We start from the raw sequence: 12,965 nt of genomic DNA on the forward strand, positions 1-12,965 counted from the left end.
CAAATGTTCCTGAACCTTTGTTGTACTGGAAACCTTATCTAGTTGGCCAAAACCCTTCAGCTGGCCACCTGAACATTCTACCTCCGGTGAGAGAAACCGGTGCTAGCTACAAGTATTCCTGAGCAAGGTGGTAATGAGAGCCATTTACCCATAAATTAACTTCTGGAAAATAGCAAGCTTCCCTCTTCCTCCTTTTACTCCATCATCCGGCAAATCCTTAATCACATGAGGGATATCAAGGAGGTTGCTGGTTTGGGTGGTCCCAGTCCGTTGGGCCCTGTGTGTATGAGATGGGCTGGGAGGGTTGTACTCCCCACCTCCCTTCAGGGACATGGAATGCTGTGTACTGCCTCAAACTCAGGGATAGTCCTGGGTGCTATTCTGTATTCCTGTCCTCTGTTCTCCTAATCTGGTGGTTGAATAGGTACATATATGCATATCAATCAGGAACACTTTGCAAAACTATGTTCATGTAAAATTTAAGATTTCATTTGAAAAAAATGAATATCTAGCCTTTCTGGTTGGAAAGATAACCTTTAAAATAAGACTGTGCAAAGCTGTCTTTCTGAATCTGCAGAAATGTAAAATTAAACAAAAGCTTTGCCTGGCATGAATTGCCCCCATTCTTCTGAATGGAATGTTAACTCTGAACCCAAATGATAATTTATGGCAAATTTTTCAAAGGAGACTTGTGGTGTACCTTTGAAAGTGTGCACGCATATGCAGATTTACACTTATTTATGCACATACCAAGACTGTGCATAAAACTATGGTAACTGAATGCACAAATGGTCATTTGGATGTCTGTCCATTTGTGCATGCAATTAATGTGCATGCAAATATAGATTAGCAATTGTGCCCCCTATTTTGCACAGAGTACTGATAATTTGACCTTAAATGTCAAATTTCTAAACTATTTATCTGTAGATCTGTTTAACAGAAACATCCTGCAGTTCTGGGGGAGACTGTAGTAGAGCATCATTACTGTTTTTTTGTCTCAGTTTGACCCCAGATGAATAAGAATGAACACTGTTTTCAGACTATAGTAGTATGCAACAAGCATGGTAAGGACAAATATGGTGGCACCTTTTTTTTTTTATTATTTCTATGGCTTCTCTCCCTCCCCACATTCAATTGAGAAGAGCTGGAACATTGAAGTGAAAGATGGGGGGTGGGAAGTACAGGAAAGGAAATTCTGATACTGTCAGGATGAATCACAGACACGATCTCTAACACACTTCTTTCTCCAGCAGCTTGTTACAGTAAGAACAATAATTAATGTGCAGGAGGGGAAAGTGCTTGCTTTGCGGGGTGTTCCTGCATGGAGCAGGTCACAAAGGTTACATTGCATCCTGAGATGGCTTTGCTGACTTCTCATGGCTCAAGCAAAACATTGATGCTGGTGACTGACCCGATGTTCTTTGGCTGTACGTGCTGTATTTGTGTGTCCGCCTTTATTTCATACCTTACTAGTGAGGGTAAATTGCCAGGCCAACAAACATTACATATAAATTCTGAAGACCATAAGATTGAATCTAGTTTTGAAGTAGAGAAAATGTGGATCATCCTGGTTAGGTTTAAAGACCAGATGTCAGGAGGGTTTGTTTTTTTTTTTGCTGCCTTTATCAGAATAATATGAGACTGGGTCACAAGAAATCTGAATATGATCTGTGTGCTGACCTATAAGACAAATAGAGCATAGCTACTGTATAGATCTCCTTGGCTTTTACTGTGCCATGCAACACCGTGACCCTAAGAGCACCCCAGTGCCAGATGGCAAGGGACTCCCTGGTACAGAGCAGTGGGTTTCAGATGGTCTGACCAGCCCAGTGTACCCCAACTCACTGTTGTCATAATGTATATCTAAAATGGATCATGTAAGGTATCATACGCAAACTGGTGACACATTCATGATTAATTTCATTGTGAAATGTATGTATTAACACTATGTGAGGAATTATGGATACTCACTAATATTATGCTTTAAAGTCTGTGACCAAACAAAGATGGAAACAGGTTTTCCCCCAGAGAGGAGGGAAGGCAGCTATCTATCTGTCTCCAGTGAAATTAAGGAAGGTGGGACCAGAAAAAATGGAAGCCCCATTAACATATACAAATCAGCAGAGGGGTGGGAAGTCCACAGGAAGATAAGAATAGTATCCTGAGTCTGGGGACAATACAGTGAATACAAGAAGAAGCCATCTTGACATCCATCACAGGACAGACACAAGGAGCCAGAGCTCTTGCAAGCTGAGAAAGATGGGCCCTTCGTCCAAAGGGGTTGAAGTCCCTGGGAACTGAATATATGTGAGAAACCTGCTTAGGCAAAGATCTTTCACCTAGGAAGACCAGGGAAACCAGCACCTTGTACTTATGAAGGTCCTGACTCAGAGAAAGTCGGCCACGATTGGATGTAAAAAGATTAGCGAGAAATCTACCTTGAACCAAGGCTGTAGTTTGTTGAGTCTTCACCACTAGAAAACATATTTTATTTTTATGTGCTTGTAACCATTTTGTCTGTATTCTTTGCACTTGATCTCACTGAAAACCTATCTCTTTTTGTTAAGTAAACCATTTTACTTTTAATCTAAACCAACCCAGTGCTGTGTTTGAACTGAAGTGATTGTTAACTCCACTTAAAGTAATAAGCTGTGCTTATATCTCTTTAGAGGAGCAATGACCTTTATTTGCTTCTCTGGGTATTCCAGGAGAGGGCTGAGCCACTTCAGGGCAGATGATTTTGGGAGAATTCGGGACTGGGGGTGTGTTGGGGTCACCCTAAAAGTAGTAACCAAAGACTGGTGGAGACAAGAGTGGGGCTATTGTGTTGTAGGCAGGCTGCTGGGGTCAGAGCATTGAATCAGGGTTGCTCAACACACAGACACTTGGTGCGTACTTGTATGCTAGCTGGGAGCATCCAGACATGAAGCTACATCTTCAGAGCATTTTAAGATATTTGGGATTACAGGACAAGTGGTGATACCACCTCTAACTGGTCTTAATCACACTCCAAATTGTGACAAACACTTGTTGGAAGGTTAAGTGTCGTATGATTCTTCAGCTGCACAATCCACCTCTTGCTGCCGAGTTGTGCTCCAGAATATAAGCCTTCATTGCTGATATTGTTAAACTCCTAGCCCTTGCATTTGTGAAGAAACTTTCCAAACACATATGAGTGTAAAATGATGCAGTCTTGTCTGCCCAAGTTTGCAGTCAAATCTTAAATAAGAGTTCTGAGTGGGGTGAACTTCCCTCATTACCCATGGAATGTTGTCTTTGAAATCTGGTGGCATAAAAATGGTTAAATATTTTCCTTCTGATCATTTTAGCAAAAACATCCAGCTAAATTGCTTGTCCAGCAATCCCCAACTTAGTTAACTTAAAGTTAAATCCATGCTTGTATGTTTTGCTGAATTGGGTCCTGACTTTCAGAAGTATTCAGCACTCGCAACTCCAGTTGAAATCAGTGGGAGCTGTATCTCTTTGCATCAAGCCATTATTGTATGAACTGTAATAAAAATGCAGATTTCAAGGGATAACTCTGCACCTGGCTGTGTTATTTAACAGGCATTGAGAAATGACAGAGCTTTTTGCACATCCTGGAGCAGAGGGAGATGTGGGGTTTTATAAGACACATGGCTTCAGGACTTTAATCCCTAAGAAGAATGGCCCTAAAACATGCTGCTAGGAGGGCCTTATAGTTGTTGCTGAAAGGAATTTATACATAAAGAAATAGACAAAGCAGTCAGACCCGGTATAATAGACACATGGGCATGACATCGCTGCATTTAAAGCATGTGCTTTGGATCAGCAGCCTACTTAAATGGAGCCCTTTGAGTTGTGAGGCTGGGAACACTGCTCTGAAAACCAAAGGCTGGTAACCTGATTTCCAGTTTCTTTCCTTTCTTGGGAGGAAGAAAAGCAGTGAGCATTCAAGTGTTTACCAACAACTGTCAGTGTCACCTTCTCCTGCAGTGTCCATGCAGGAATCATTGGTTCAGGATTTGGGCTGATTACCCTTCATGCAGTGCTTGGCACGTTTCAGAGAGGTGATAGAGATCTCTCTTTTTTCAGCGTATGTTGTAAGTCAGTGATCCTCAACCTGTGGTACAAAAAGCCAGTGATACATCAGGCTTTGGTGACTGGTACATTAAGCTACAACTCTCTACCTTAATGATAAGCCTGTCTCTTGTGTATCAGAGCTATGGCACAGCCCATCTCCTCTTCAGTGGTGTGTGGTCAAACCTGTAATGGAGCTAAGGCAGCTCTAAGACTGGGCTTTGGAGCATCCTAGACCTGATTGCAGATTAGAGCTCACACAGTCGAATACTAGGCTAAATTCAAGTGCCCTGCTGTCAGGGAACACACAGCAGAGCAGCACAGCCTTAAAGGTGAGTGCCACTGGGATGGAATAGAGAGTGGCCAGGATGTGCATCTCTGGAGCCGTCAGTGGAGATTAAAGCAGTTCTTACTCAGAAAACCCTCCAGGAAAGTCAGGCACTGGTGGTGCCACCAGCCTTCACTCAGCTGAAGCCCTCTGGGTACAACTGACTGCACCAGCAAGAGAGTTCATGATATTTGACCAGGGTTAATAAACACTTGTGAGAAGTAGAGAAATGGGGGGAGAGTGTGCAGTTTCCATGAACTGCACACTTCCATGAAGTTCTTGCAAGACCCATGAATCCTTTTAAAATGCCAGCATGATCTGTACTTGTTTTTCATAAGAATCTCGGATACTTTAGAACTGAAGAGACGTAATCAATGGCCATTTTATAGTCCCTCTGCAGCATACTGTACCTTGTACTTTAACTCATGGTAGTAGTTTCAGAAAAGTAAATCTACAAAGATTAATCCACAAACTTGAGTTGTAATCAATACATTTTAGGGATTTCTTGTTGTTGTTCTGCAGGTCCTGGTTGCTAAATCTCCCGTTGCTCCATTCTCAGCTTTCTTCTACACCATTGAAAATTCTGGTCTGGTTCTTCAAGGTAAGATCACAAATTGTTTTACCAATGGGTGTTTTAAGTAGGCTGAAGGCAGGAAACACTGTGATTGTTTAAAATAGTGCCTTGATAACTAATTAAAATAATGTATTAGAGCAAGCTGGCTGACAAACACACTCCCACTGCTCCTTTCGTTGTACTGTCTTGAATTATACTGAATTGGGTTGCTGCGTATTTCCATATATCTGAGAGCAAATGAGCCGTGAAGCAATTAATCAAGTCTCCCAGTTTTCATTCAAGGTAAAACCAAATTATTCTGGTAGCATCTCTCCAGTAGGTATACTTCTCCTGGAGAAACATACATGTCTTGAAATATGATAAAAATATGCAATATTATATTGTCCCCTCGTAGCCATTAGACTGAGACCAATAAAAACACAGGAAATCATTATCACTCTCCTTTCTTATACATGTCTTGTTGTGATTACCTTAAGGTGAAGACCATCTGGCCATAAATACACCTATGATTCTGTATAATAGGGAGTGGTCTACTCATTTGTTGATATGTTTAAAAAAGTGGACTCACCGTACTGAATCCATGTTTTGGTGAACTGGTCTTGGTTGATTTCCACCCATTTTCCTAATTGATCCAAATTACCAGAATAAATTCTTAAGGTAGACCTATCGGTGCCTGCCCCTCCCATTCAGATGTATGCAATCTGACCTGCTATGGAGCAGATATTGTTTAAAAACCTCAGTCTCACAATTCCTCAGTCTTCAGTGGCTGGGAAATCACTGGTCTAGCTGATCCTATGAAACAGTGTAAGCCTTGTATTTAACTACATACCAAAAAGCCATACTCCCAGACTCAATGGTGTGTTTATCTATGGCTGGATTCTGCTAGGATAGGCTTGGATCTGTGGCAACTTAAATTGTAAGCTCTTTGGAGAAGGGGCTATCTTTTTGTTTGGTCTTTTTACAGAACCTCGCACTGTGTTTTCCTGGTCCATGACTGGGGCTTGTAGGTTCTACTTATGTTAATACAAATAATAATAGCAATTTACAATGGTCAGAGAAAAAGGGTACTCAGATGATTTTCAATGCAATGTATCCATTTTTGTTTGTTTGACTCAGTTGTGTGCTTGTTTGTGGGGTCCACTAGTTGCTCTCTAAACAGTTGGACACTATATCCAATGCATTCTTACTGATGTTGAAAGCTTAATCTGCCTCATTTGGTATCAGTAACCTAAACAGGCTACAGAAGTCAGGAACAATTTTCTTTACTTTAAGTGGAGTAGGCTAGTAGGGGTGGGTATGGATATTTTTAGATGCAGCCCAGAGTAAAAGAAAGGGCTATTTTATGTCTGTCCCAAACATCTTCATAGTTCTGGAGGATCATTCTAACCATAATTAGCCAAGTGGACCCATCTCCTGATGTATCTATCCCCAGACACTAACACTGAAAATCATTCCTTCCCAAAGGTCTCTTCTGTCAGAACATGGAAGTGTTTGTCTGATGAATATTTTTGTTTGTTTGAGTCCACTTTCTTCAACCGGGAGTACAGGTTCCCCATTGATTGGATTCTGCCCTTTCAGAGGAACAAATTGGCTTGGTCATTTACCATGATCGTGGAGTAGGAGCCTCTTATAGCTGGCTTTTAGACTGCATTGTTGCAGGGAGATGGTAGTTGCTTTTTGCACTTTATTGTTTGTCTCCAGGTGTACAATGTTAAATCACTTTTTTTTTTAAAGGAGGATAAAAGATAAACCCAGATTAATCTAAACAAATCCTTTGTCATACATTCTTTACACATCTCAAAAGCAGTTTGAAACTCATATTTATTTTATCCACATATTAGATTTTGACCAGGCAGTTATAATTTCAGATCCTTGTTTGTTTGTTTGTTATTTTCCCTTTCTTATTGCTGTGGAAAGTTGACTTTAATTAAAGATAGGGAGGAAAACAAGGTCCTGTTTTCCCTAGTAATTTGCCACAGTCTATTCCATTTAGTAGTTAACCTCCTAACAAGAGACCAGACTCCAGTGTCTGAACCTTAGATGTCACAGGACTCAATCTGAGTCTGTGCTTTTATGTAATCCACCTCTGTTCTTCTCGGTTCTTTTTAATGAGTTCAGTGTTATTGAGAAATGGCGTCTAAGCACTAAGGCCCTGTTTACACTTACTTACACTTGTGAGCACTTTCTCAGATGAGTAGAGTCTCATTTACTTGAATGGGGTTACTCCTGTGAGTGAGTGTTCTACATTCAGCCCCCAAATTACTATTATTATTGTTGTTGTTTCGTTTATTCTGTTCTGAGCACCAAAAATGGGCTTGTTACTGCTCAAAACACAGAGGAAGGAGTGTAACAAAACATTTGGAAATGCTGAGTGTCAGATAGGAGGATACCTAACCTGCTAGCCAAGAGGTAACTGGGTATCTAGTACAAGGGGAGACCAGGTTTCTGCCTGAAAAGTGCCTGGAAACTATGGGAGAGGTAGAACCTGTGCTTCTTTCTGAAGAGAGGCCAGATGCTGAGTAATGGGTGACAGGCAGCTAACTGAGGCATGTCTGGCGAGAGATGGTACCTGTGCTGCTGGCTGAAAGGCAACTTACTGCTAACAAATGGAATCTATCCCATAGGCTGATAGCAGAGGCAGCTTTTCCATTTAGTCTTTGTTGTGCACGGCAGTCGGTGTCAGGAAGGGGAGCACATTCAGGGCGTCTGACAAGAGAACAAGGGGATGAGTGTGGGAACTGGTGAGAAACAGCAGCTGTCTGAAATGAAATGCCCAGGATTCTTTCCTCTAACTGTGGGGGTCCCATCATTAGTCTATTAACCAAGAGGCCATAAACAAATTGACATTGAAAATGTACCTGGAAACTCCTTGATTATAAAGGAGGAGGGGGGAATAAAAGACAAAGTGAAAGTTTGATTTAACAGCTCCACAAGCAATTCCCATTGCCGCCTCTGAGGGATTAGGATATGTGAAACGGGCTAAAAGCAGGAGGAGCTTTTCCCCGCTTTGTTCCATGGACCAGAGGATAATAAATAGCAGGAGAGGCGGTGCAGCTAGTTAGGGATTTCACAGGCTGCTATTTGATGCAGTTTAAGGATCTCTTCTGCTATTGTTGCAATTAAAATGGAAAGCGGAACTGTTCTCCATTTGCAAAAGTCTCCAGCGTCCTTAGGAAAAGAGGGCTGAGAGCAAATGGCTATTAACATGGTAATGCTGCCCATTCGGAGGAGTGCATCAAAATCCTCTTTGTTGATGTAAATTGCTGCTCTGTTTGCCCGGTCTCTTTGGATCTCATGGCCTCAGTATAAGCACAGAAAATTGTTCAGAGAGACTCTAATGAAGGAAAAACCACACCTCTTATATCATTTGAGAAGAGCTCCAAGCTGCCCAAGGTCACTGCAGAGAGAAACTTCGCTGCCTTTGTAAACTTGAAGCATTCAGGTTTGAAAAGAATCCAGTTATTCTCTCCTTTTATTCCTGTTTTCAATCTAAAGAAATGCAACTTGACAATTGGAAAACAAGGATGACTAGTCAGAGGCTTAACCAAGGAAGCCAGTCTTCAGCCATCCTCATCCTCAACTTAAAATATGGTGTGTAGGTGTGGATGTGTGTGTGCATTGGGGGGGCGGGGGACTCAGAAAAACCCTATTAGTTTTATGATATAATGTAATGTAGATCCCTCATGAGTCTGAACTTTGACTCCAAAATCCAGTCCTAGCTGCAGATCAAACAGCCTTTACTTAAATAATCAGACAAACCAAAAACCTGGATCTGAACATCCCAAAAATGTTCAAGTTTTTGAAATCTGGATCCAAATTGTATTGCTTGCGTCCCTCTACCACCTCTCCACCCCCACCCCGCCCAAATGCAACATAAAATTGCAGTTAAAGTGAGGAAAGTGACTCACTTAAAAAGAAAAATAACAGTAATAATAATGACACAAGATTCCTTATTTATATGTATTCCCTGCCAATGATTTCAGATCTACTAGACTAAGTATGTAAGTCAAAAGATTATTTTTCTAACCGTTAGTGGGATAAACTCCTCCTGGCATCAGAAAATTGAGTTCTTTCAGAGTGACACGCCAGTTCTGGTAACTATTGCAGTCAGTGATTACCTGACAATTCTGTTTCTGATGCCTGAGTCAGAATAGACTCCAGCTCGCTCTCCCATAGTTGTGAGGTTTCAATGGCGCTAAATGGAACAAACATTTGTTTATGTCTGTAAAGTTGGTAGATGTGACTCAGCCACATGTACACAACCAGGAAGAAGATAAGTTGAATCAGAGGATGTCAGTTTTAGGTTGTATACTGTATACATCTCTGACTATAATTATTTGAGAACAACATTCTGAGAGATATGTTGGACTCTCTATTATGGTAGCGTTAGTACAGATTCTACTGCCTGTGAAATTGTCTCTCTCCTCCCACCTCAACCAAGTATCCTCTCTGTTAGTGAGAGGACAGTACTTAAAAGAATGACTGGGCAGAACGATGGCCATTTGCACAAACACCTTCTTTCTTCATCCCCAAAGGATAAACCTACTGTGATTTTTCACTGAATCCTAGTACCAGGTGATTTACCCCAGTACTTAGTGAAATAATTCACTCTTTATAAGAGGTACCAAAACACAAAGCAATAATATTTATGCGTGAAATGGGAGTTGGTATGAGAAATTACTTCTTTGGGGTTTTTTAGATTCATAGAGTTTAAGGCCAGAAGGGACCGTTAGATCATCTAGTCTGACTCCTGTATAAAACAAGCCATAGAATTTCACTCAGTAACCCCCGTATTGAGCCCAATAACTTGTGCTTGGCTAAAGCATCTCTTCTAGAAAAGCATCTAGTCTTGATTTGAAGACATCAAGAAATGGAGAATCCACCACTTCCCTGGGCCATGTATTCCAATAGTGAATCACACTCACGGTTAAACACTTGTGTTTTATTTCTCATTTGAATTTGTCTGGCTTCAGCTTCCAGCCATTGGCTGTGCCTTTGTCCACTAGATTAAAAAGCCATTTAGAGTTACTGCAGAGTTGCTCAGGTGTACATGAGATCACTGAGTCTATGTTTTATTCTTTAATTTTAAAAAGCTGTAATTTTACTGCGATTGGGGGTCAACACTCTCCCCCTCGTGCAGACTGATTCCCCTCACTCCCTGATACTGAATACACTGATAAGGTTCCCTGTACTGCCATGTGACAGGTTTTGACTTCTGGGACCACAGGAGTGCGGAGCATTGTAGAAGTGATGATTGATTCTTGAGGGGATTGTAACATCCTGACTTCCCCCTCCACCCCACTCGCCCATCCTTTTAGCAGGTGTTGTGGAACGTTAAGTATGTTGTGTGTCACGAGTTACTGGGACAGGTGACTTGTGGCTTGTAGAGATAAGGGATGTGTGATTCTCTTGGGAGGGAGAATTTAGGGTACAGGTTGAACAGATCGGAGGGAGTGCAGGGTGGCAGTTTTCCACAGGTGGAACAATGATTGACACCGATAAATAAAATAAAGGGGATATGCAAAGTATGGAAATATTGGGCATCAGAAAGAAATGTGGAGGAGCCTACAAGCAAGGAACTAGATTCTGATTGCATTTCAGAGCCATTGTTTTTCCTACAGCAATGCCTCCAGCTTTTGCATCTGGGGAATCAAGTGTTAGCACTGAAAACAGTTTTCATCTTCCTCCACTACCCTGCTCCCTAAAGAACTCACCAGAAGGCAGAGGTGAAAGTAAGCCAGTACACCTCGGTATGGCGTACCGGCAAGAGCCAGTGCACTGTACTGGGGTAGCCCGGCTTCCCCAGGGGGCAGTTTAAAGGGCCTGGGGCTCTCAGCCGTGGCTGGAGCCCCAGGCCCTTTAAATTGCCTCCAGAGCCCCGCGGCTGGAGCCCTGGGATAGCGGCTGCGGGGCTCCGGCAGCTATTTAAAGGACCTGGGGCTCCCCTGCTTCTACCACCCCGGCCCTTTAAATAGCTGCTGGAGCCCCACCGCCGCTGCTCCAGGGGCTATTTAAAGGATCGGGGCAGTAGAAGCAGGGGAGCCGCAGGCCCTTTAAATAGCCCCCAGAGCCCTGAGGTAGTGGGGGCTCCAGGGGCTATTTAAAGGGCCAGGGCTCCAGCTGCCTCTGCCACCCCGGTCCTTTAAATAGCCGCTGGAGCCCCGCTACTTTCCCAGGGCCCCAGCGGCTAATTAAAGGACCGGGGCAGTAGAAGCAGGGGAGCCCCGTGCTGCTGCTGCTACCCCGGTGGGGGAGGGGCGAAAGGAGGAGGAGAAGGTGGGGGCACTTACCTTACAGGGTGGGCTGGGGCTGGTTCTGACCCCCTCAGCCCCGCCCCTTCCACCCTAGGCCCCACCCTTCCGAGGGCCAGAGCTGGCCCCAACATACCGGTAAGTCACTCGACTTACTTTCACCCCTGCCAGAAGGCCACCCACTCAGCCATGGCATTCTGTGGCACATAGGTCACACCAGGATGCCTGTTCATCTTGGCATGCTGTGAGAGACTGATTGAAATAGCAGGGAAAGTTGTAAGGGAGAAGGTACGTTAACAGAGCTGTTGTGGGGACTTCAGGACTGGCCTAACTGGGCTGTTGCAAGTCAGGACTGAGATGTTTGGCAGTACCAGAAGCTTGTACAGCCCCTGTCTACACGCTAGCCAGTACTTTTTTTCATTACTGCCAAATACTCGTACTTTATTCTTAAGTATCTAGAGATACTTCATGGTGAAGAATCCCAGAGGCTTCTGGAGAAAAGGGAATAAAGAAACTGAAATTATGGCTTGGGTTTAAAATGTAATGCTTCACTGGCTGGGGAATCATTAATGAACATTCACTAAAAGCACATTTTAAAATGTCTTGGAAATGTGTCCTCAGTGATAGACAGAATATGTCTGTGTCTGTTTATCAGTGTTCTTAAATGTGGGTTTTTTTTAGTTCATACATGTAAAGCTATATCTAGGAAAGGTGCTTTTGTATTGGTCTAATAGAGTAGACTCTAGTAGAGTGTATGAGTTCCTCTCTTTGTCATTCAGCACATGGTGCAAAATAAGATGCTTTTTTAAAAGGAAACTTTTCATTAATGTTACCAGACTTTCCTTGTGCTTCTCCTGTCCTTTCTCAGAGATGACCACCTTACTGTCTTCTCAGATACAAAATGTCTATGAGCACCTCTAGACTTCTTCCTTAGAATTCTAACCTTTCCCCTTGGAACTATGTTATAGGGGCCATCCATTATTTCCCATAACATTTTCTAAATATAGAGCTAGTAACTTGCAAGACCCTTTTGAATCAGTCAGCAGAGCCCATGAAAACTTGGATTAGGTATAAGTAGTGGAGCAGAATTCCTGGAGAATACCTTTAAGAGGACAGTATGCGTATTAAACAGAGGGATATATCAGGCCTGTGTCTCCATTCCATTTTTTGTTCTGTTTTGTATTTTTAATGTGTAGGTGGCTGAAGTGCTCATAAAGTGAGGGACTGACTGCTGTCCACTCCAAACCTGTCCTGGAGTACTCACTCTTAATCCAATCATGCAGCCCCACATTGTTCTGACAATGGACTTCATTCCTGATCTTCAGCATCCCAGGTTTATCCCAGTCCTGACCCTCCCATTTATCTTTGCTAATATACCTATGTCCTATGCTTCAGTGCACCACTTGCTGTGCCAGGCCTCCGAGGGCTCCACACAATCCTACCAGTGATCTCAAACCTGACCTTCAGCAGCCCATATTTATACCAGTACTGCACTCCCGCTCTCACAGCTCTGCCAATGCACATCAGTCCCAGCCTACAGCATCTTCTGCTTACTCCAGTCCTAGGACCTCAGATACTACTTCAGTCTGAACTTCAGTCTGACTCTGCAGCAAACTAAAAAAAATGTCAAATGATTTGGAACTGTCAACTTTTGCCGCAACCTTTGTATCATGTGTTCTTTATCAGGTATGTGTCAGTGTGGCTCATGCTGTAGGTGCACATGTTCCTCATGTATGCAAGACTAGAATTTTTT

General features: G+C 42.8%; 1 protein-coding gene across 6 annotated transcripts in view; it reads left to right on the forward strand.

The window, feature by feature from the left end:
• The window catches only part of RAD51B (RAD51 paralog B), a 713,264-nt gene that overhangs the window by 518,927 nt on the left and 181,372 nt on the right, over window positions 1-12,965 (forward strand). For 5 of the 6 annotated variants that reach the window (XM_078853308.1, XM_078853310.1, XM_078853309.1 and 2 more), the window contains one exon: window positions 4,910-4,988. The exons of the other annotated variant lie outside the window; for it this stretch is intronic. In XM_078853308.1, the coding sequence (XP_078709434.1) occupies window positions 4,910-4,988 (79 nt within the window). The remainder of the gene's footprint in view (window positions 1-4,909; window positions 4,989-12,965) is intronic. 6 annotated transcript variants of the gene reach the window in all.

This window comes from Lepidochelys kempii, chromosome 6 (genome assembly GCF_965140285.1).
Source record: "Lepidochelys kempii isolate rLepKem1 chromosome 6, rLepKem1.hap1, whole genome shotgun sequence".
Lineage (NCBI taxonomy): Eukaryota > Metazoa > Chordata > Testudines > Cheloniidae > Lepidochelys > Lepidochelys kempii.